The sequence below is a fragment of the Sorex araneus genome, chromosome 5 (assembly GCF_027595985.1).
Source record: "Sorex araneus isolate mSorAra2 chromosome 5, mSorAra2.pri, whole genome shotgun sequence".
NCBI classification, from domain to species: Eukaryota; Metazoa; Chordata; class Mammalia; order Eulipotyphla; family Soricidae; genus Sorex; species Sorex araneus.
The window spans coordinates 179,726,611-179,752,186 of NC_073306.1; the positions used below are offsets into that span (position 1 = coordinate 179,726,611).

Sequence of the window (25,576 nt, forward strand, 5' to 3'; positions counted from 1 at the left end):
GGGCTGAATTCGGACACTGCTTGGGGACAGAGCTGGCAGGACTCACAGACAGCTACGATGTCAGGGGCCAGGAAGCAAGGAGGGCAACACAGACAACTTCCAAGTTTTTTGTGTGTCATTTGGGGAGTCACACCCAGCAGTGCTCAGGGATTACTCCTGGCTCTGTGCTCAGGAATCTCTCCTGGCTCTGCTTGGGGAACCATATGAGGTACCAGAGATCGAACCTGGCTCACGTGCAAGGCAAGTGTCATACCAACTCTGCTGTCGTCCCTGGCCCCAACACCTAAGTTTGTAACCTAAAGAGTGATCAGAGAGGATGTCAGTTACCTGGGACAACCAGGGGCAGCAGGATTGATGACGTTTAGATGCCCCTGGGCAGCTGAGCGACACCTAGTGGGCAGTTGTGTGCAGGCTGGAAGGACAAACAGGTCAGGACTAGGAGGGGGAGGGCTTATCAACTCAGGGAGGATCCCTGTGGGGAGAGAGAGAGAGAGAGACAGAGACAGAGACAGAGAGAGAGACAGAGACAGAGAGACAAAGAGAGACAGAGACAGAGAGCTGCAAGACAGGAAGGGCAGCAGAGGTGCGAGCTCTGCACCTCCCTTTGGTATAGAATCTCTTAGAGTGAGGTGGAACCTGGTTTGTTTTGGTCTTTTTTTTTTTAATTGAAATCAGACTGTTTCATTTCTAAATTTATGAACTATTCCTCTGCATTCTTGCCTGTAAGATAGCTCATTGGCTTCTATTAGAATTATGTATGCAAACACATTGCCAGAGTGACAAAGTAAGGACGATGGATTTTGTGGGGGTGCTGGGGGAGATAGTGCGGAGTTTGTAAAACTGTTGGCCTTGGCAAGGAAGGATAAAATCACGTGATTTGCTGCAACTTAGATGGAACTGGAAGATGTCATATAAGGTGGAGGAAGTCAGAAGAAGAAGGGCAAATGTTAGATGATCTCACTAATGTTATAACTTTTCTATAATATTATAATGTTATAGATTTTCTATATGACACGACAAGGGAATGCAAGGAACCAAAGGGAGAGGGATACCTAGATTACCTTGGGCCCTGTTTCATAGAAGTGGACAATACAGGGAAGGAAAGAAATCAAAGGCGGGGAGTAAGAAAAGGCAGACTGGAAGTAACAGGGGTGGGCATAGAGGAGTGGGACATGGATATGCTTCAGCAGAGAGTGAACAATGTCATAAGCAGAGACCCAGACTTTACAGTAAAGCGCATTGTTGTGTGGGTGGGAGCCAGGTGACATTGGTGGAGGGAAGTTGACACCAGTGGTGGAATTGCTGTTGGAACACTGTATGCCTGAAATTACCGTGAACAACTTTGTAAACCATAGTGCCTTCATTTTTTAAATATTAAAATTACTAAAATTTGGGGGCTTGAGTGATAGCACAGCGGGTAGGGCGTTTGCCTTGCATGGGGCTGACCGGGTTCGATTCCCAGCATCCCATTTGGTCCCCTGAGCACTGCCAGGAGTAATTCCTGAGTGCAGAGCCTGGAGTAACCCCTGTGTATTGCCAGGTGTGACCCAAAAAGCAAAAATAAAAATAAAATTATTAAAATTAAAAAAATTCTTGCATGTGACTGACCCTGGTTCAGTCCCTGGCCTTGCCTGCACCCCTGAGCACTGAGCCAGGAGTAGCCTCCCATCTACCAACCCCAAATAAAGTGGATTTTGTAAATTGCTAGTCCTGCCCATTCCATGTTTTCATAGCACCAACTAGGCAGTGTGGAGAGCCACTGAGGCCAGAAAGGGAGCAGGAGTGCAGCAGGCTGGCAGGTCCGTCTGCCCTCACCTTGCCCCTCCGAATGCCCTGGACCCGACACTGGTAGCGATGCTTCTCTCGTGACCCCTTTGCTGAGTTCCACCTGCACAAGAGGTTGGGGACCAGCCACTGACACTGGGGTCTGTCCTCTCTCCCACACAGGATCATGGTTTTGTCCCGCTACCCCATAGTGAAATCGGAGCATCACCTTCTCCCGTCACCAGAGGGCGAGATTGCACCGGCCATCGCACTGACCGTCAACGTCTCCAACCGGCTGCTGGACTTGGTGGTGACACACTTTGGGAATCACGAGTAGGTGTCAGCTCTCCAAGCACTGGTGCTCAGAGAGGTCAATCACACGCGGATTTGATTTCCATGCTGGCACCTTTCTTCCTTTTTCCCTTCCCAAATAGTTTTTCTCTATGCCACAGAGCTTTAAAAAAAAGGGGGGGGGTCACTGGGGGGAGGGGGCCTAGAAGCTTTTGAGAGATAGTAAAAATGATCCTTTCTCAGGCTGGGGAGATAGCACAGGGGTTAGAACTTGGTTCGATCCCCAGCGATGCCCCCTCCCCCTTCCCCAAGGGTTGGCGAGATGTGACCTTGGAGACCCATGAGCACTGCTGGGTGGGCCTGAGCTGTACTCACCCACTCTGTCTGCCTCCATCTATCTCCCTGTCATTTATCTATAATCTACATCCATCTGCTATCATTCATCTCTCCATCTCCCTATCATCTATCTATCTATGATATCTATCTATCATCATCTCTCTCCGATCTACATCTGTCTACTCGCTGCCCTCTGTCATCCATCTTGTTTGTCTCCAGCTGTGTTTCTCTCCCCCTCGGTGGGTCCAGCCCTGCTCTGGGCCTGGAATTCTGTATCTTATGTTTTTTCAGACCTCCTCGTGGGACCTGTGCCTCAAAGGTCTTCAAACCTTCGGGCAGGTTTAGGTTCCAGAGGGTGTTTTTCTTCCCAGACACATTAGCAGGCCCCCATCTCCCTGCAATGGGTGCCCAAGGCTTAAGATTCCAGAATTGCAGCCCTGGACGCAGACCCTCCTGTGTGAATCTTCATTCATGACACGCCCTTCCGGGGGTTATTTAACTCCCTTGAGCCTAAGTGTCCTCGTCAGGAAATCACAAATCATGAAATCACGAAATTCCGTTAATCACCGATTTCTCGGGCCGGGTCAGTAACCTCTCATTTCATCCTTTTCCTGAGATCTTAGAAGTCTCTCTCCACTCAGCCCTCCTAACGATGTTGCACTGGGGGCTCTTTCAGGGTCAGGGGAATGGGATCCAGCTTGTTACTAGATTTAGCATATGAATACACCATGGGAAGCTTCTGCAAGGCTGTCCCATGTAGGCAGGAAACTCAGAGGATTGCCAGTTTCTCCCAGAGGGAGAAGCAGGCTAAAGATATCACTTCTGGGAGCTTGCTTTTAAGTCTCTCTCTGGAAGTTGGCAGTTGATAGGACTACACACACCTGGGTTCCTCTGCCGGTACTTCATGCATGAGGCCTGTCCGAACGTGTGGAGAGGGGCCTCCAGCATGTCTGTAGCTAGGTTCCGGTGGTCTTCGGCTGCTGGGAGCTCTGCTAGATGGAGGGAAGGGAAAGCTTTCATTTTTGTTAGCAAAGGAAGAGTCCTGTCCTTCTCCCCCCTCTTGCAGCCCCCCACCCCAGATCTGACTAACTGCTTCCCTATCGCCAGCCCACCCGCTGCCAGGATGGGTCCCCCGCCTTTTTTCTTTACAGTTGAAACAGACAGGCTGTTCTCACTGGAGGAGGCATCCTGGCTGGACACAGCCCTGTGGGTTTGGACCTCAGAGGAGGTCTGTCTCCTTTTGAGAGTGAGGAAGCACGGACGAGGAGTGTGAGGTCTCTCTTACAGTGGCCTGAGAAGGGGGCGGACAGGAAACCACAGCGCTCTGCGCAGGCCCCAGGGAAGGGTCTGCTTTCTTCGCCTTCCAGGCTGACGTCAATCCGCTACAGATTTCATCTTCCCTGGGTCCCAGAGAGTGCACTTTCTGCCGGGGCGTCCATAATGCACCTCTTTGATGTGCTCTTGTGAGGATTAGCTGCAGTGTGTTATCTCAGGTAAACTACACACACACACACAGTACGTGGGCCAGGAGCACAGGCCATTGGCATTCCGTCCCATCAGATTCACCACGTGTGAGGTGTGTTGGGCAGTTTTGGAAAGAATTCACTCATCAAACGCTGTCCCCAGTTCTGTGCTCAGGAGGTCTGGGGTTTGGTTTGGTTTTGGTTTGTTTTGGGGGCCACACTTCACCGTGCTCAGGGCTTTCTCCTGGCTCTGTACTCAGGGATCACACCTGCCAGGCTCAGGGGACCATATCTGATGTCTGGGGATCGAATCAGGGTAGGCTGCATATAAGGCAATTGCTTTAATTCCTGTACATGAAATTGACCCTCAACATGAAATTTTACTAGGAATTAATTACAGAAGGGTGTGTGATTAGCTGATTCAATCAGATATTTCTGGTTTTGTTTTAGGCACACGCCCAGCAGTGCTCTGGGGATACTCCTGAATTTTCACTCAGGGATCATTCCTGGGGCTCAGGGACCATATTGCATTCCCAAGATCGAACCCGGGTATGCCTCATGCAAGGCAGGCGCCTTACCTGCTCTGGGACTCAACTGGATTTTTTTTTAAATGACTTACAAATGTCTCTTTATAACCTATAAGTAGGAAACAGGAGCACTTCTTAGAAGTCATTGAAGTAAATATCATTTAGCTAAATTGATATACTTTAGATAATTAGCGGAGCCAACAGTTAACAAGCATTTTCAGTGTAACATGCATAAATATATACAAAGAAAAAAGAGCGCAGAGCCAGGAGTCTGCAGGTACAGTTTTGCTTCTGTACCTGCAGAACGTATGCAGGTACCTTCTCCTGACTCAGTGACTCAATTCTCCTGGCTTTGAAAGTCAGATGATTTTTTTTTCTCCAGCCCACATTATAGAATCACTGGGCTCATCAGATATTGTGATGCAAAAATAAAGGATGTTTTCATTTGCTCTCTCTTCCTCTTTCTCTACCTCCTTTCTTTGTTCTCTCCCTCCTGACCCTCTTTTCCTCCCTTTCTCCTTCCTTTATAGAAATACAAATAAATTCTTATTTTATTGTGGAATATGAATTAGTGCTTGAGAAAATCTAAAACAAGGGCCAGAAAGATGATAGTTCAGGGGTTAAGGTGCTTGCCTTGGGTTCGATCTCCAGCATTGCACATAGCCCCTGAGCACTGTAAGTTGTGGCTTCCAAACCAAAAAAGTGAAACTAAATTCACTGGTTATTTTCCAATATATGCAGGACCTCTGTGCTATCCTGTTCACCTTTCACATGGTCGACCCGTGTTCGATTCCTCCGTCCCTCTCGGAGAGCCCGGCAAGCTACTGAGAGTATCGATCCTGCACAGCAGAGCCTGGCAAGCTACCCATGGCGTATTGGATATGCCACAAACAGTAACAATAAGTCTCACGATGAGAGACGTTACTGATGCCCACTTGAACAAATCAATGAGCAACGGGATGACAGTGACAGTGATAGAATGTAGGACCAAACTGTATTTGAAGGAAAATACTATGGTGTTTGTGACTTTGCCTCTTTCTATCCGAAATTATTCTTGCATATTTCCAAGGGGGCTAAAGTCCATGCAGACACGGTAAGTCCACTGCATAGCTCCTCATTGGAAGTCCAGAGCTAAGAAAGAAGGACTAACTGAGGACAGGTCAGGCTGAGGAAACGGTATTCTCTGATCCCAGTGAGATCTGGAATCAAGTGGCATCCCCTGGTGCCGGGAACGCAGCTCTTCCCAGACGGCCTGGGAGAAGAAACACCTTCTGTCCTCCCCACCTTTTTGTCTCCTGCTAGAGCCCTGGAGTGAGCAAAATAAAACTAGAAACCAGCAGGTGAGGAGGCCTGGGGGACACGGTCTACAGGGCCAGCCTCCCAGGGCTGTGAATGGAGCTGACCAGGAGAGATGGAAAATCACCATAGGCATGTTCCTTAACCTCATTTAAAAATAGAGCTCACTCCTGCCTCTGCCTGGAAGCCTGCGATATCAAATATGCTTAACAAATGGACATTCTTTTCATTCTTCTCTTCCGGAGACATCTGTTTCTTGAGCCAGCTAACATAGCACACACTTATTCAACCTTAATCTCGTCCCTGGATCCCGCCTCGATCAGCTTTCTCCAACCTGCTTGAGACGGGGTGATCTCCATCTTCTCTTGTTTTTGTCATTTTTTTCCATTGTTTTTATGGGAGAAGTGGAAAGACTAGGCCACACCCGGCGAAGCTCAGAGCTTACTCCCATTTTTGTGCTCAGGGATCACTCTGACAGGGACCATTTGTGGTGCCAGAGATCAAATCAGGGTCAATGTGTGTGCAGGACAAACACCTCACCCTGTAGTATTTCTCTGGCCCTGTGTCTGTTTTAATTTTTTTTTTTTTTTTGCTTTTTGGGTCACACCTGGCGATGCACAGGGGTCACTCCTAGCTCTGCACTCAGGAATTGCCCCTGGTGGTGCTCAGGGGACCATATGGGATGCTGGGAATCAAACCCGGGTTGGCCGCGTGCAAGGCAAACATCCTACTCGCTGTGTTATTGCTCCAGCCCCGTCTGTTTTAATTTTTCTTAAGGATAATTTATTAAGGGCTGGATCGATATCACAGTGGGTAGGATGTTTCCCTTGCACACGGCCGACCCAGATTCGATTCCCAGAATCCCATATGGTTCCCTGAGCACCGCCAGGAGTAGTTCCTGAGTGCAGAGCCAGGAGTAACCCCTGTGTATTGCTGGGTGTGACCAAAAAAGCTAAAAAAATTAAAAAGATAATTTATTAACTGACTTTCTGCAGAAATACCTGTATTGGTCTGTTACCTGTTTGACTGAGGATCCATCCTAGCCCTTCTCACTCTTGGTTAAGGGGAGCCCCACTTCTAGAATCTTGGCTTCTGGGGAGGTTTAGCCAAAGAGAGGACCTAATGCCAGCTGGGCGCAGGAGAGTGGGAAAAACCAGGGCCTTTCTCCAGTCATCCATGTCTCCTGGTGCCCATGGTGGCGACTCGGTCTTTTCTGTGACACCGGCTCCTCCTAAGATGGCCCCAGTTCCTTGGCCTCCTTCTCCATAGTGCCATCTGTCAGTGGTCAGGGCTGACTTCTGGATTCAGGCATTAGCATCTCCTCCTGTTATCCCTTTAGATCAAGAAGTAGAACATTGCTGCTCAACTCTGGTTAACTCACAGACCCCTGTTTGACTTTGGATCACCTAGTAAGTCAATCATTCCCTATATTGACGTATCTTGAAATGCCTAGCCTGGTTTCACCTTTCTTGGCTGAATGACATCAAATAGCATATCCCTATTTTTCTTCAAACAGACCCTCTGTAAACTCCCAAAACTTGACCTTCCTGACTAATTATCCTAGTCACACATCAAACTGTGCTTAATATAAGCAAAGTGTCATATTTAGCTGCTATTCGAGAGAGAAAGTCAAAGGAGCTTAGAGAGTGTTCTGCTGAGACTTGATCAGGTCCCCTAAGCCTTCGGTGTCTGTGGATTTTAGGACCCTCCTTTCTCTCAGCACTCTTGCTCTTTTCCTGCCTCCCTCTCTCCTTCCTTCTCTTCCTTCACTACCGTCTTTAGCCATAACACTGTTGACCATTCACCGCCTATTGATACTGTATTTTCTGATGACAAACTGAACAAGTACTGTTTTTAGGATAGTCACATCAGCTTGACTCCAAATGCTTGTGAGAGAAGCTTTATTTCTTGGCAGGCTGCCATTCTGGCTTCTCCATTGAAGTAGTGTATCTCTATTTTTGTTATTTGCATTCCAGGGGACATTCACCCAACTAGGGATCACTGGAGGTTTGTGCTGACTTAAAGTTATTATTTGGAAATTCAGATACCTAACACTAAACATTTTTTTAGTTCTTTGCAAATACAATAAAGGTAGTTTTGCTTTTTATTTTATTTATTTTATTTTTTTTTAGAGATGACCTCGACAGGAAACTTCAGGCAATCGCCGTTTCAAAACTACTGAGAAATAGTTCTGATCAAGTGATATTTCTGGGCTATATCACATCATCACCTGGTTCTAGAGATTATCTACAGCTCATTAAACATGGCAATGTGAAGGTAACACAATCTTAATAGGACTTCTGATTGAAATGTTTCTCCTTAAAAGAAAAAAAAAACCAACAGACTAAGCCCAAGAACTTAATATGTATTCTGATTATCTACGACTGCATAGAAAACCAGCAAAACCTATACTGGCTTTACACAACAATGACCTATTTGACTAGGAATCTGCAATTTGGACAGAGTTCCGTGGGAAGAACTCATTTCTGCTCCATAAAATGTGCTGGCTCTGGGGGGGACTGGAGGGCCCATATGTGGCTATTTGATGCTGGGTTTTGACTAAAGGCTCAGTTAGGGCTCTGGGCCAGGGTTGTGGTTACTCCCCGAGTTCAACTTGGGTCTCCCTCCCCCTGGGATGGCTGGGTGCCTGAGACAGTGTCCCAAGGGCACCAGAAAGAAGCTGTATGGCCTTGTGTGACCTGACCTCGCGTCATCTAGTGCCATTCCTGCTTCTTTCCAAGTCCCCTCACATTCAAATGAAGAGGCAGAAACCTCACCGCCCCATTGGAGGACAGTCAAAGCCCTTTTATGAGACCATCATTTGGAAAGTGAGGTATTGGAGCCATGTTTTGAAGGGACATACTGCCACATCCTGAAAGTGATTGATATTGAGAGTAAAAGGTGAACTGTAGTGTCACCCAGGAAGCTCATGGGTCAGCCAGGCACAACATGTCCCTGAGTAATGTGGAACCAGTTCTTACTAGTTTCCATCTAAAAGACAAATGAGGGCTGGAGCCACAGCACAGTGGGGAGGGCGTTTGCCTTGCACGCAGCCAACCCGGGTTCGATTCCCAGCATCCCATATGGTCCTCCGAGCACCGCCAGGAGTGATTCCTGAATGCAGAGCCAGGAGTAACCCCTGTGCAATGCCGGATATGACTGAAAAAGAAAAAAAACCTAAAAAATAAAAGACAAATTAATCTGTGTATCCAGATATAATCATGCTCTGTGGAATGAGTTGACATTTGGACTACATAGGAGTTAGGGGCACCAACTTCTACTAGCCATATGATTCCCTCAGAAATTAACCACTGTTGTCTCTCAGTGTCCTTGGGGGACTAGTTTCAGGACCGTCCTCGGATACCAGAGTATCCTTGAGTCCAAAGAGACTCAAACCCCTTCTGATAGACCTTCTCAATCAAGGGTCCAACAGCTGCAGACTCAACCACTGACTTCCACAATTAGCTGAATCTGTACATGCAAAACCTACAGTCAGAAACAAAACTCCATTTATAAGCAGATTCATATTCAGAGGTCAGCTGCATACACAGGAAAGTTAACCACATTGACTTATCATAGAAGTATAATTGTTAAATATGATCAAGTCAGTTCATTCTTCTGTAGATTTCTTGGTCCTTTATATTTTTATTTTTACTTCACGTCTTGAGATAATATCTGCAGAGGGAAAAAAGGTCCACTGCTTGATGGAGGCTTTTAAGCAGAAGATGAGGGAGACTGCGATGACCAAAAACATTAAATGATGGTGACTTACAGAAGAAAGAAAGCATCTTGTCTATTGCCTCTTTAAGTATGTGCAGGATTCTGGGCCGGTGACCCGCACTGGTCAGGCAGTGCATGGAGATGAGAATGTGCTCCAGACTGTGATTCCACTTTACAAGGCCTCCTCTTCAGGTCTGCCTCATGATCCCATATGGTAGCATCCATCTAGTTAAAAAGGGAAGAGAAGGAGGGAGCAAGGACCAATGATTCCAAGAAACCAACTTCCACCACTTGTATTTACATTTCATTGACTGGAAGTGAGTTATAGGACCACATCTTCACATCCTTTTTTTTTTTCTTTTTGGGTCACACCTGGCGATGCACAGAGGTTGCTCCTGGCTCTGCACTCAGGAATCACTCCTGGCGGTGCTCAGGGGACCATGTGGGATGCTGGGAATCGAACCCGGGTTGGCTGCATGCAAGGCAAATGTCCTACCCGCTGTGCTATTGCTCCAGCCCCTAGGACCACATCTTAATGTACAAGAAGTTGGGAGCTACACTATTGAATCTTTTTTTTTTTTCTTTTTGGATCACTCCCTGCGATGCTCAGGGGTTACTCCTGGCTTTGCACTCAGGAATTACTCCTGGCAGTGCTTGGGGGACCATATGGGATGCCGGGAATTGAACCCAGGTTGGCCACGTGCAAGGCAAACGCCCTACCCGCTGTGCTATCGCTCCGGCCCCCACACTATTGAATCTTGATTCATTGGCCTACTTCAGTTTTGGAAGAAAAGACAGATACGAGGGAGATGAGTTTATCTTTGTCACCATGGAGAAGGCATAAAATTGGGTCCCAGATTGGCTTTGATCGGTGGCTTTGTGACAATGATGACATAGAGAATTCATAAGGGAGAAGAGTTTTACAAAGGTGATGAGATTGGCTTATTGTTGAGTCAGCTGTGGGATATTAGTGGAGATGTCCAGTAGGTGTGTGTGGGTCTGGAATTGAGAAGAGCAATCAGGACTAGAGACAGAGAGAGAAGTAACCCCTGTCTAAGGGCCATGCTTATGCAGTTGTTGAAGTACAAGAGGAAGCGAACCCTGTTTGGTGGGTGAGGGAAGAGAAAGGTCATCAGCTCAGAAAAGAGGATGAAGAAGCCCAGAGAGAGTGGAGGTTTCGTTCAGAGGCTGCCTTAGTTCTTTCTCACCGTGTTAACAGATGAGATTTGCTCTTCCTGTGTTTCTGAGTGTGGACTCTGGTTTCTGTTCCTGGTGCTTTTCACTCTGGGATGGGGTGTGTGACTGAGCCTGACTCACCTTTCTGGGTCTTGGCACTGGGTGTGAACCGGGCACTCTCTCCATAAGGTCTCTCACCATTCGCTTAGCCTACCTGCTGCGGCATGTCCGGATGTGTGACTTTGGGGGAAGTTGTTCCACCTTCCTGGGCTTTAATATATCCATGGAATCATAGGACTGGAGTGATAGCACAGTGGGTAGGGTGTTTGTTTTGAACACCGCCGACCTGGGTTGGGTTCGCTTCCTCCATCCCTCTTGGAGAGCCCGGCAAGCTTCCGAGAGTATCCCGCCTGCCCACACAGCAGAGACTGCAAGCTACCTGTGGTGTATTCGATATGCCAAAAACAGTAACAACAAGTCTCATAATGGAGATGTTACTGGTGCCCGCTGGTGCAAATTGATGAGCGACGGGATGATGACAGTGACAGTGACAGTGATAGTATCATAGGACTGTTCTTTTTTAAAAAAACATTTTAATTAATTAATTAATTAATTAATTTTGCCTCACACCCGGCGATGCACAGGGGTTTCTCCTGACTCTGCACTCAGGAATTACCCCTGTTGGTGCTCAGGGGACCATATGGGATGCTGGGAATCAAACCCAGGTCAGCCTCGTGCAAGGCAAATGCCCTACTTGCTGTGCTATTGCTCCAGCCCCACCATAGGACTGTTGTAAATGTGAAATAAATGGTCAGCGGGCCTCACAGCCTTGTATGTAGGAAGCACTCTGTAAGTAGCAGATATGTATATATTGTATATGTATATATACATCTGGTTTATGTAGAAAATCAAATGAAAAATCTTTTAGTATTGCATTTATAAAATGTAAAAGAATGTTAGATGAGATGAAATATGGCAAGTCTCAGGAAAAGCTGCATCCTTGGTAAAGAGCATTCTGTGTGTGTGTGTGTGTGTGTGTGTGTGTGTGTGTGTGTGTGTGAGAGAGAGAGAGAGAGAGAGAGAGAGAGAGAGAGAGAGAGAGAGAGAGAGAGAGAGAGTTTATAGGATTTTTATTTAATCCTCCATTAGTTTCCATGATCTCAGGCAGAAGCTCTGTCAAGCTAGGCAGTAGATCCTTCTACCGCTTTTTCTATTAAGAAGTTTATTAATGCAGAGAGGAGTTTTAATTAGAAATGCTTGGATGAACAGATTTTTCTCTCTAAGAAATAAGTATTTAAACGCTGCAGTCTTAAATTTTGAGAGTGTCTTTTTAAAACCCAATAAAATAAAATGAGTTAAATATATTCACAAATGGTTATACCTGGAATATATAACTGAATGACTTAGTTTTCATTTATTCCTAAGGCAGATCTGTATATTTTTAAATTTAATTTATTTAAAGGTGTGTGTGGAAGTTGGGGGTGGCGGTGTGGGACTACACCACACTGCTCAAGGCATCCCTGGCTCTTTCTCGAAGGATCATATGTGATGCTGGGGATTTTAGCCAGGTCAGCTACATGCAAGGGAAACACCTTAACTCCTGTACTATTTCCCTAGATTTTATTTTTTTTTATCACTAAAATGTTCAAATTTAATTTTTAAAGTTTATTGTAAATTTTGTCATGTATACTTAGGACATATATATGTGACAGTGATTTATAAGTAACCAGAGATTAATTTTAAAAGTATTTGTTTATCACCAAACTTAAGAAAAAATAGTTGCTGAGGAGAAGACCCAAAAGGCAGATGCTCTAAAGATGGGAACCCCCCAGTCCAGTCTTTGGCAAGGTTCCCAAGCACCACTGAACTTGAATTTACCCCCCGCCACTACCACCATAAATAAATAAATATACATTGTAGTATCTTTTTTTTTTTTTGGCTTTTTGGGTCACACCCGACAATGCACAGGGGTCACTCCTGGCTCCTCCTGCACTCAGGAATTACTCCTGGCGGTGCTCAGGAGACCATATGGGATGCAGGGAATCGAACCCGGGTCAGCCACATGCAAGGCAAACGCCCTCCCCGCTGTGCTATCATTCAAGCCCTTGTAGTATCTTCTTTTGGTTATTCAAAAATGTTTTAAATTAAGTTTTAATAGTAAAATTCAGAAATTATAAATATTTCCAGGATATTTCTGTTCATAGGATTTTTAATTTTTGTTTCTTCTTTGTTTTCTGGGGGCGGGGGGGTCACACCTGGCTCTGCTCAGGGCTTACCCCTGACTTCCTGCCCACGATCACTCCTGGCGAGGCTTGGGATGTCAGGTATCGAACCTGGGTCAGCCATGTGCCAGGCAACCTCCTGTACTATCTCTCTACCTGCTACCCCCCCCCCCCCCGCCCCATTTGCTTGTCTACTAGTGCTGGGAATTGAACCCAGGGCTTCACAAAGTCTATAGGATTTTTTTTTTAATTTTTAAAGGTGATATATTCAGTATAAAAGTACCATATCTAGAGTTTTCCCAGCACATCACGGGGGGAGTGGGGGCGGGGCAGGGGAGGATTATGCTCTACTTCTCCCATGAAAAAATAAGAAGTATCATGATTGCTCCTCAAATGTGTTTGTTTCCAGTGATTCAATTTAACAAACACAGATCGAGTGCCTGTCGAACACAGGCTTCATGCTAAGTACCAGAGAGCAAAGTGATTAAGCGTCCCCTATGCAGGGAGGGGTGGAGGCATCGAGACCAATCACCGTACAGAACAGCGGGTGGGCGTGCCTCCTGTGAAGCCGGAGATGGGGTTTCTGCTGGGGGCGTGAGGTTGTCACACTGCAGGGACCCAGGGCCTGTGTATAAATGCAGATTTCCTTGCCCAGCCCCTTTCGCAGACCCCTTTCCTCTCCGTATTCCCAACATTTAATACAGGAGCTAGATGGGCACGGGGTGGGTGCCCGGAAACATCTGCAAAATGAACAAGTGATTGGACCCTAATGACTGTTAATAGTCAGGCAGAGGAACACACACCCAAATACGTGTTTATTTCCGTGGCTCACACATTTGCTCGTCCATTCAGAATAGAGCACTGCGGGTAATGCTTGAAATGTTCTTTTTTTCTGTGTTTAATAGGATATTGACAGCACAGATCAAGATCGATGGTGTGAATACATTATGTATAGAGGCCTGATCAGGTAAACATTAAGGGTTTGATTTTTTTTTTTTTACATTTATGATTGTGATCTTTGGGGTTCATCCTGAAAGAGTATGGTTTGTGAAAGCAATGAATTAATTGTGTTCATTTTGGTAAACATTGATTTAGCTAGTTATGCCGCTGAGAATTTTATTCAAGGCATGGCCTAATGATTTGAAACAGGATAAATTGTTGAGAAAATTAAGCTTAATTAAATATAACAGTGTTTGAATTATTAACCATGATAAGTTTATAATTGTTAATACCTATTTGGAATGGCACTTCTTTCTTTCTTTCCTTCTTTCTTTCCTTCCTTCCCTTCCTTTCCTCCCTCCCTCCCTCCCTCCCTCCGTTCCTTCCTTCCTTCCTTCCTTCCTTCCTTCCTTCCTTCCTTCCTTCCTTCCTTCCTTCCTTCCTTCCTTCCTTCCTCTTTCTTTCTTTCTTTCTTTCTTTCTTTCTTTCTTTCTTTCTTTCTTTCTTTCTTTCTTTCTTTCTTTCTTTCTTTCTTTCTTTCTTTCTTTCTTCTTTCCTTCCTTCCTTCCTTCCTTCCTTCCTTCCTTCCTTCCTTCCTTCCTTCCTTCCTTCCTTCCTTCCTTCCTTCCTTCCTTCCTTCCTTCCTTCCTTTCTTCTTTCTTTTTCTTTTTCTTTCTTTCTTTCTTTCTTTCTTTCTTTCTTTCTTTCTTTCCTTTTTGGTCAAGGTGTGGGACTGGGTGGTTTTGGAAAATTGCTTCTGGCAATGCACAGGGAACCAAATGGTTCCAGGAATTAAACCCAGTCTTCAACCTGAGGACATGAACAACGCATGTACTCAAACTGTAGAGCCATCTCTGGCTCAGGAATGGCACTTTTTTTTTTTTACTCTTGGTCCACACCTTGCAGTGCTCAACGCTTATTCCTGGTTCAGGGACTGTATCTGGTGGGCTTGTGGGACCCTATGGGGTGCCAGGGACTGAACTTGGGTTGGCCACATGCATGGCAAACACCCTATCTGCTGTGCCATCTCTTCAGGACAGAAATGGCACCATTTTTAACTGTACAGCATGTTGAAACATATGGGATAAGAAAACCCTGAACTTTAATTCTAGCTTTCCCAAGTAATCAGTTTTCTTTTTCGAGGGGTGGGATGGATTGGAACCACACCTACTGGTGCTTCGGGGCTACTCCTGGCTTTGTGCTCAGGGCTCACTTGTGGTGGTGCTATCACAGATCCGTGTGTGCTGGGAACCAAACTGAGCTTGGTCATGTACAAGGCAAGGGCCTTGATCTCTGGGCAACGTCTCCAGCCCCTGTGATAGTCAAGTTAACTAATGTATTGTGATTGAGGTTCTAGATAAAAACAAATAACGTGTGTGTGTGCGTGTGTGTGTGTGTGCGCGCGCAGGGTGGTAACGGAGGTGAAAGGGAAGGAAGGGAAGGAAGATGGTTCAGGAAGATGGTAGTCTTCATTAGGTTTTGGACAACTCCATGGGGTCTTTTCATTTTCTTTAGTTTTATTTGAGGAACCGAGATTTACAATACTGTTTATGCATACAAGTGTTCCAACACCACACCCTTCACTAGAGTGTCCATTTTCCTCCACCGTGGTCTCATAGGGCATCGCTAGAACCCTCCCGGCCCCCAGCTGTCTCCCCACCACAGTAAGCTCAGTTCTGTAGACCAGTTCACAGATTCTGTTGCTTCACAGGGATCATTTGTTGGGGTCATAGTAAGGGATCATTTTTCGATCTATGAAATCACTTTGCTATTTCATAGCCTGCATGTAAGAGAGCTCATTCTGTGTCTCTCCCTCTCCATCTGCCTGACGTCACTCAGCATACTACTCTCCAGACCCATCCATATAGTGGCAAATTGTATGATTTTGCCTTCTTTAAAAAGTAGCTAAGGGGGCTGGAGTGATAGCACAGCGGGTAGGGAGTTTGCCTTGCACGCGGCCGACCCGGGTTCGAATCCCAGCATCCCATATGGTCCCCTGAGCACCACCAGGGGTGATTCCTGAGTGCATGAGCCAGGAGTAACCCCTGTGCATCGCTGGTTGTGACCCAAAAAGCAAAAAAAAAAAAAGTAGCTAAGGATGGGGGCCAGAGCAATAGTCCAGCGAGTAGGGCATTTATCTTGCACATGGCCATCTTGGGTTCGATTCCGATTCCCAGCATCCCTTATGGTCTCCAGAGCCCACCAGGAGTGATTCCTGAGTGCAGAGCCAGGAGTAACCCCTGAGCATTGCTGGGCATGGTCCCAAAACAAAAACAAACAAATACAACAGCTGAGGAGTATTCCATTGTGTATATATACACCACAGTTTCTTTATCCAGTCCTCTGATGCAATGAGTGCAAGTATCTTTCCTGAATAGACTTTTTGGACCCTTGCGGTAGATGCCAAGAAGTGGTACTCCTGGGTCAAATGGAGGTTCAATTCCTAGTTTTTTGGGAAATGTCCATATTGTTTTTCCAAGCTGACCAGGAGACATTCCCAACAGCAGTAGATAAGGGTCTCTTTCCCCATATCCACATTGACACAGGTTGTTTTGGCTCTTCATGGCGTGTGCCAGTCACACTTCATAGGCTCTTAAGCTTACTGAGGTGAGCCAAGGAGCTGCTTGAGGCGCTAAGATTGTTCCAGTTACACAACTCATCCTGAAACTTGAGAAGGTCTCGCACATGCCAGCATGTCTGTAGGACCAGTAGCTTGACTATTATTTTGGTGTTTCTAAAGAGTTAGCATGGGAGGGGTTATGAACTTGTTCATTTGTGAAATACTGAAAAACCTTGTTAGCTTGTCCCCACCTCCACCTCAGTCCTTCCCACCATGGTGGTTTTCATGGGAATATTAGAATTTGTAGAAGTTTATAATATCAACTGAAATAGCTATGCTTTCAAATTATAAAATTATTATTGCCAAGAAACAGAGGTACTTATAGTAGCCATAGCCATAATTGTTAATCACTGGGCTCAATTTGTACTCGTTGGTCCGGGATCTTAATTATCACTTGTTAGGTGGGATAGTATGTTTTTAATAGTAAATATTTTGGTGTATACTAAATATGACTTGAAAGATATATGTTAGTTTGCTCAAGTTACCATAACAAAATGTCACACAGTCTAGGAGACTTAAACCACAGACCTTTACATTTCACTGTTTTGGAAAGAGAGAGAGAGAGAGAGAGAGAGTAAGAGAGAGAAAAAAAAGAAGAAAAGAGAGAAAAGAACTCCAATTTCTCTTAACGTCCACTTTGAATCCAGCTCCTTCATGAGCTCACTCAGTCTGTCTCTAAATAGAGCTACACTGAGGTGAATATTTGGGACTTTAACGTAAGAATTTGTAGGGGGCTGGAGTGGTAGTTCAGCAAGTAGGGTGTTTGCCTTGCATGCTGCTGACCTGGATTTGATTCCTGGCATCCTGTATGTATGGTATCCCAAAAACCACCAGTAGTAATTTCTGAGTGCAGAGCCAGGAATAGCCCCTGAGCATTTTGAGGTGTGACCTGAAAAAGCGAGAGAGAGAGAGAGAGAGAGAGAGAGAGAGAGAGAGAGAGAGAGAGAGAGAGAGAGAGAGAGAGAAGAATTTGTGGCAACACAGACATTCAGTCTATCAAGTGGAAAGTTGATTTTTTAAAAAATACCCAAAGTAAAGAATTTAGGGACTACAGTTTTTCTGTTTCAGTTCACAAAATCATTTCTATAGTCTTTGTCCCTCACCAAAAGTCCTGCCCTTAAATGAAGTCAGTTTGTGCATCAGTGTGGTTCCTGGTTTAGTGGAAGACTTGGTTTGGTTTTATTTTTTTTATTTTGTTTGTCTGTTTGGAGGTGGGGTGCACACCCAGCAGTGCTCAAGTCTTATTCTTGGCTCTGTGCTCAGGGATCACTCTTGTCAGTGCGCAGGGGGACCATAACGCAGAGCTGGGATTAAACCCAGCTACGTGCAAGGCAAGTGCGCTACCTACTCTACTACTCTCCTGCCCGTTCCTTTTTGGGTTTGCTTTGTTCTTTGTTTGGGGGGCAATGCCTAGCAATGCTTAAGGAATATTACTGGCTTAGTGCTCAGTGATCGCTGCAGGCAGTGCTTAAGGGACCAGACTGTGCCAGGAATGTCACCGTGGCCTTCTGCATGTCTGGATGCAAACCATGCACTCTCGGCTCCTTGCGCTGTCTCTCCAGCCCAGGGGAGGATGTGGATTGTCAGGATCCTGATCTCCAACTCCCATGAAGGTTCATGAGCGGAATGTCAACCCCATACCCAACATGTCTGCAGTCCTGTTCTCTACCCTGCACCCACTCCAGTCAAAGTGGAGGGGCCTTACAATGACCAAGCACAGTCTCCTTTGCATTGCTGTTCCCGTCCCTGGTCTACCTTCGTTCTCATGTCAGCATGGTTTATTTGTTCCCTCTCATGTCCACTTGTTGCTCAGACATCACCGTCTGCCATCAAATAGCCCCCTTGGCAGCCCCATGCCCCTCCTCTCTACTCTGCATTCCCCTCCTGAGAGATCACCACCGGATACATTTTATATATGCTTTTATACCTATTCTCCCTGACTAGAACATGAGCTATTTAAGGGAAAGAGTTAGTTTGCTCACGGTTTATCCCTGTGTGCAGTAGGGACAACAAGCCTGAATGTAGCAGGGAGTTGGCAGATACTTGCTCATTAAACGAATGAATGATCGATGCTGGCCTTATTAAAATATGAGGCAAACGATAAATAAGTTCTTTGCTGCACCCAAGTTCCCCCTTCCAAGCTTATTGATAACCACTGGGCTAACATCTGTAAAGTGTTTGAATTTCCTAGAGGAAGAGGATGTATAATTGTTTAGTAAATGTGGATGAAAGTAGGCTTGTGGATTGGAACTTCAAAGGGAAGAAAGAACTGAGGCATATTTTGCCTTTCTGAAGAATTTAGTGTTTTGACCCAAAATGTGAGAGAGGCAGTTTGTAAAGGCAGGATATTCATCAGTGTCAAAAAGGAGAGTAAAGCTGTCATATTGGTTAATTACTGCTAGTGGATGTTTCTTATTTATGTATCATAAAGGAATATTTTGAAGGGCTGGAGATAATGAGATGCTTGTCTTACAGGCGGTTGACCCTAGTTTAATCCCCAGCGCAACATATAATCCCCTGAGGACTGTCAGGAGTGATCCCTTGAGCACTATCACATGCTCAAACAAACCAATCAGGGAAAATTTAAATTAAATGTTTGGAGTAAAAATCAATTTAACTCAGTGATATTCAGAGTAGAATTAGAAATGCGAAATTCGTTTAATCACAAAGGGGTTCTATAGTAGATTTACATGTGATGATGAAACCTTTCCAAACCATTTCTATTTTTGTCACAGGCTGGGTTATGCGCGAATTTCTCACGCGGGGCTAAGCGACTCTGAAATTCAGATGGCCCGATTTAGGATCCCAGATGACCCCATTCATTACAGAGACAACCAGAATGTGGTCACAGACCAGAGGAAAGTTCCTGAAGAAATTCACTTCAACCCTAGGTGAGTTCCTCTGTGTTGTAGCTCCAGTGATGAGGTTCCCCTGCCCCCCACGTAAACTTACGCATTCCTTAGTAATGAGCTGTACGTTAATTTGGTTCTAGAAGTGTGTTCATGTAAGCTACAGCATGGTAAGGTTCAGTGGGTCCGAATTGAGTTGGAGCTATGGTTCCTACTTTCTCTGAGAGAAACACGCCATCAGAATCTTTGGTCAAGAAGGATCCCGCCACCATTATCATCATCACCATTACCACACACCACAGCACAACAGCAGGGGATGTTGGAGTTTTACTCCCATTCCCACACTCTGTGAGAGGTGCTTGGTGTATTCATCTTGATGAATCCTCATCAGGTTGTTACTCTTGTCACTTCTCTTCTCACTTTCAGAGGTGAGAAAAAATCAGATAGCAGGACAGGAAATGACATCACTAGGGTGCTGTGGATGTTCAGTGTTTGAGCTAGTTAAGTGGGGAGATAGGTTGGTAGTGTCCTGGGGACTCCCAGCACTGGCTGCCCATCAAACTCAGCTGGAGAGCTTTGAAGAACAATCACCGCCACAGGGCTCATCATTAAGTTGTCTCAGAAAACTGAGCTTTGTGGGTTCAAGGATCACATCATCCAAATATGCAGATAGCATTGAGATTTGGGAAAGGTTGGATTTTTTGTTTCAGTTACAGAACTCGTCCATATGTAATACATTGGGCTTTGCTTAGATCTTTAAATAGATCTTACCTGAGAAATATGTTTGCATCACAACATATAATTTATGCTCTTTTTTCTTCCCATGACCAGATAATTAGAGGAAAACATCTGTGTAAAACCAAACACAGAACATGTTCTGTAGATTGTTCTTATCTGGTTTTTCTACTTCTGACCACCAAGTTTTAGAAACTTCCAATATTGTGTTTTGATGGGGAAAAAGAACATTCATCCATTCTCTTTTTTAAGAACTCTTTTTTTTTTTTTTACTTTTTGGGTCACACCTGGCGATGCACAGGGGTTACTCCTGGCTCTGCACTCAGGAATTACCCCTGGCGGTGCTCAGGGGACCATACGGGATGCTGGGAATCAAATGCGGGTCGGCCGCATGCAAGGCAAACGCCCTACCCGCTGTGCTATCACTCCAGCCCCCAAGAACTCTTTTCTTATAGTGAAAAAAATTGGGACTGGAGAGATGGTACAGGGGTGGGCTCTTGCTTAGCATGTGGCCAACCCTGGTTCAATCCTTGATTCTGCATATGGTCCCTGAGTATCCCCAGAAGTGACCAATGAGTACAAACCTAGATGTAGCTTTCAAGCATCGCTGGATGCCCCGACCCCCACCAAAAGAAACTTTTACCAAAGAGTAGGCAGTGAATGTATGAAGGGTTCTCATGAATCATGAATAACGAAATCCCGTTGATCGTCGATTTCTCTAGCGGGCTCAGTAATGTCTCTATTCGTCCTATCCCTGAGATTTTAGAAGCCTCTCTCCACTCGGCCTTCCTAGCGATGCCGATGCCGCATTGGAGGTTCTTTCAGGGTCAGGGGAATGAGATCCAGCTTGTTACTGGCTTTAGCATATGAATACACCATGGGAAGCTTGCAAGGCTGTCCCATGTGGGCAGGAAACTCTCAGTAGCTTGCGAGTTTCTCCCAGAGGGAGAAGTAGGTTATAAGATATCTTCTGGGAGCTTGCTTTTAAGTCTCTGGATGTTGGCCGTTGATGGGATTACACACACCTGGGTTCCTCTGCCGGTACCTTCATGCGTGAGGCTTGTCCGAACGTGTGGAGAGGGGCCTTGAGCATGGCTGTGGCTAGGTTCCGGTGGTTTTCAGCCTCCAGGAGCTCTGCTCGGGGCAGGGAAGAAAGCTGGAGCCCATCCCCTCCGAGGGGCCCCCGGGGAAGACAGCCAGGTGTGCGGGCAAGAGACTCTTTTTACAAAATAATTGCAAACAATTAATTTGTAATTATTATGCTGAAGGTAAGTCCTGAGTGTCATGCCTGCAAAGCATATGCTGTTGTTGAGCCAAATCACCAGCTCCAATAACCAAGACTTGATTTGCTTCTATTACCGTATTTGACCTTGCCCCTATAAATATTATATATTTACAAGGAATATGGGCTCTAGGCTCAACTACTGGCTTCTGCTCTGCACTCTTGCCAGTGAACCTCTGGGTAACTGTGGGCATGCCACTTACCTCTCTTAACCTCAGACCTCTCATCTGAAAAATGGGAATAGCAATACCTACCTGCTAAGGTAATCTGAGGTTTAATGACACCAAATCTTAGACTGGTGGCTGGTGAATGGTCAATAGCCAGCAACTGCATAACTACTATAGTATTACTATAAATACTGTATGACAGTAGAAGCTCAATGGGAAGTGTCTTCCTTTTGCTCACTGAGGTAACTTTTAGGGGGTGGCTTCCTAAGCAGTGCTGAGAGGTACAGGCACCTAAGCACACTCTCAGTGATACTTGATCAACCAGAAACGAATGTTTAATGCTCTGGTCTAGGGCTGAAGAGATAGTATAGAGTTTAAGGCACATGCCTTGCATGCAGCCAACCCCTGTTCAGTCCCCCTGCACCACATATGGTCCCCTTAGTACCACCAGAGGTATCCCTGAGCTTCACCAGATGTGCCTCCTTTCAAACAAAAACAGAACAATAGGGCTGGAGCAATAGGACAGTGTGTAGGGCTCTTGCCTTGCATACAGCAGACCTGATTTCATGCTTGGCACCACATATGGATATCTGCATATTACACAGTCACTTCAACTTTGTAAATGTATGAAACATATAGTATTTGAGTGTGGATATGTGAATTCATGGAAACATCCCCTACCCAAATAGAATACAATGAAATTTATTCCATAATAAAGTTTTATTTAAAGACTGGTTTGGGGACATTAGAGTTGTTTTTTTGGACCACACCCATTAGTCTTCAGGACTTACTCCTGGCTCTGTGCTCCAGGACCACTCCTAGCAGTGCTTGGGGGAACCTTAGGTGGTGTCAGGATTTGAACCAGGATCAGCCATGCTTCAGATTACTACCTTAACCCCTGTATTATCTCTTGAACCTCTCAAAATATTTTAAATGATTACAAAATATATAAATATAGTAAACTTGAGCTAACCAATTTTATTATTTTGACACTTTCATCCTTAATTATTATAAACATCTTCTAATCTTTGGCTGCATACAAGGAAAGCATCTTACTGTACCATCACCCAAACCCATTTTATTTTGTTTCTTGGGCCCCACCTGGTAGTACTCAGGGCTTACTCCTGGCTCTGTGCTAGTAGTGCTCAAGGGACCATATGTGGTGCTGGTGATTAAACCAGGTTGACGTGTAAGGCAAGTACCTTATACACAATATTATCACTTCAGTCCAGTGCTCATGTAGGCAGCACATACACATTATCACCCCAGCTCAGGAATTTCCTTGATTGCTTTCTTAATACCAGTTTCCAGAAGTGGAATGTTACAATTTTTGCAAAATTGTAATATTCCTTATCATTGTTGTTTTGCAATGACCAAAACCAAGTGAACAGATGTCCTGGCGTCCTACATTGTGGAGGGTCTGTGAGTTTTGCCATTGCTGTGAAGAAAAGGAAGTCAGCATTTTTGTTTGCCCAAGTCTCATTTTCCTTTCCCATTTCTTTTTTTTTTTTTGCTTTGTGTGTTGATAATTTTTTTAAAATTTTTATTGAATCACCATGTGGAAAGTTACAAAGTTCTCAGGCTTATGTCTCAGTTATACAATATTCAAACACCCATCCCTTCACCAGTGCCCATATTCCACCACCAAAAACCCCAGTATACCCCCCACCCCCGCCCCCCCCCGCCCCCAACTGTGTAACTGATGAATTTCACTTCATTTTCTCTTTACCTTGATTACGTTCCATATTTCAACACAAAACTCACTATTGTTGTTGGAGTTTCCCCCAAAGAAAGACAGCCCTACTACCAAGGAAGCATTTGATAATTAGTTTTCCATTGCTGAGAACGAAGAGATATGTAGCCCCACTACTCCAAGTACATAACTCTTTTTTTCCCCCCTTTTTCCTTTTCCTTTTTTCCCCCCCCTCATCCTCCTTCCCGCACTTCATAGTATGGTGGACACCACGCCGTGTTTCTCCCTGAAAATGGGAAGCAACCGGGAAGAGGGATATTTCCTCTCCTCGGCCGGCATGGGGCTGTTGCATAGTTCACAGTCCACAGAAATGGCTGCTACTTTAATAACCTGCAATATTTCAACAGAAACTCGCTGTTATTATTTGGAGTTTCCCCCCCAAGTCAGACCTGTTAAAAAGAAACCGTTTCACATTGCTGACAATTATAGATGTTAAGTCTCGCGGACACAGCAGTGTCCGCACGGTTTTGGATTTCTGTATAAAGTCCAGGGAAAATTCTGTCAGAAATTGCATAGCCCAGCTCACAGTCCCAGTGCATTGCTGTAAGCAGCTGCGCTGGATGCCCTAATGTGTTAGGTCTCTGGAATCAAAGTCTTTAGGCGCAGAGGGTCCTCCTTTCCCATTTCTATCTTATATTAACTAGAGCTATATAATTCATCATTCATCTGTAAATACTTCATCTGCACAGATGAGCGCTTGTAGAAGACTTAGAAGCTAACACTGTGCCCAAACAAATTTCGTGTGTGCATAAATGAAAATGAGTTAGCATTTCAGATTTTATGCACTCACCCATAAAATGGATATTATTCAAACAGAAGTGGAGGGGTCAGGGAGCTGGCTCAAAGGGCTGGAGTTCATGCCTTGCACGTGGAGCCTCTGAGTTCAGTCTCTCATACCACATACCCTTTCTGAGCACTACTAGGTGTAGCTCTGTTGGTTCCTAGCACTCAGGGGTCGAGCAGAATTGCATCGCTGGGCTGGAGCCAAACTGCTGGGCTTGTACTTCTGGCTAAGTGTCACCAGGAGTGTCCCTGGGTTTCCGAGCGTAGTTGTGGAAACACCCCCCATGACATAAAACAGGTCTGAAGAGAAAATCAGACTTATTTTTCATTGTGGTAATCAGCCAATAACTCTGAAATGGTTGTGCATTTGGAATGATGCAAAAAGAGGAGTTTGGAAGTTGCACCTTTAGTGTTGCCCACATATGCAACTCCTTTCTTATTTCTTCATTAACTTTTTAAAAATGATTTTGGTATTCAGGCCATACTTGGAGGTCAGAGGCCACACCTGGTGTTTCTTGGGGAGACCATATACAGTGCTGGGGTTTGAACCAGAGCATGACCACAAGGACCTTAAGCTTTGCACACTCTTTCTGACTCCTCCTTTTGCTATTTTAGAATTTGATCAAATCCCTCCTGGTTTTATGACAGATAAATCAACCCACAAGATTATAATGCAAATTTTAGAATTTCTTAATGTTTTTTTTCACCTGTGTGTTACCTTTTTTTTTTTTTTTTAGATTTGGATCCTACAAAGACGGGCACAATTATGAGAACAATCATCATTTTCATATGAGTACTCCCAAATACTTTCTATGAATTCTCTTAAAGAAGCATTCATTGACATAGAGAGTGCAAGGAAGAATCAAAGTTTATAAGATAAAAAAGAAGAGTCACACTCAAAGAACTTGAGTTTCCAAAAAAGTATGGCATCTGTTTTAGTGGGAAATTCTATTTCTAAAATTATTTAATATAAGCATTCTTAAATTTTTAAGAAAAAAAATAGCATGCAATCATGTAAGAGTGGTTTATTATTAGAAGGGCCGAAGAGATAAGTACGGGGGCTGAGACACTGACCAAGCACGTGGCAAACCCCTGTTTGATCTCTGGAATCACGTATGGTCTCCCTAGTCCCACCAGAAGTGATCCCTGAGCACAGGACCGGCATCCGAGTATGAGGCACCGGTGATACGTGCCAGCGTCAACATATTAAGTTCCGCTGAGGGAGAAAGTAGAGGGTGAAGTCTTTGAATTGAAGTTCTGTTGGTAGAAGAACAGTGTGTTCACATAGCCGTTGCTGGACCTCACTGTCAGCATGCCTGCCCCCATCTCGCCCTGAGCTCCATGAGTGCTCTTCCTCCAGCTCGCATGTGTTGCTCTGGCCACATCGTCATCCTGTCTCCAGTCAGGCCTACTACCATCGGGGTGCGCACTTCACCGCACAGAGGGGCTCTGCAGAGTGAATATCTTGAATGTCTTTCTCCAGAATCAAGCCGGGAGGTGGTGGGGAGAATTCAGTCACACAGCACCGTTTCCACAGGGAACAGTGGTTCGGATGTCTCAGACACAACCCCTCACATCTTCGGACTGAAAAAAGAGCCAGAGTTACCCAAGAGAGAGCATGTCCAGAGATTTCATGTCACTATCCAAGTGGTT

General features: G+C 45.1%; 1 protein-coding gene across 1 annotated transcript in view; it reads left to right on the forward strand.

Annotated features, from left to right (window-relative positions):
* Positions 1-24,739, forward strand: part of CWH43 (cell wall biogenesis 43 C-terminal homolog) — a 63,009-nt gene extending 38,270 nt beyond the window's left edge. The window contains exons 12-16 of the mRNA XM_055140699.1: positions 1,948-2,097; positions 7,810-7,954; positions 13,701-13,762; positions 19,090-19,245; positions 24,661-24,739. Coding sequence (XP_054996674.1) covers positions 1,948-2,097; positions 7,810-7,954; positions 13,701-13,762; positions 19,090-19,245; positions 24,661-24,739 — 592 coding nt within the window. The remainder of the gene's footprint in view (positions 1-1,947; positions 2,098-7,809; positions 7,955-13,700; positions 13,763-19,089; positions 19,246-24,660) is intronic.
* The last annotated feature ends 837 nt before the right edge of the window (positions 24,740-25,576 follow it).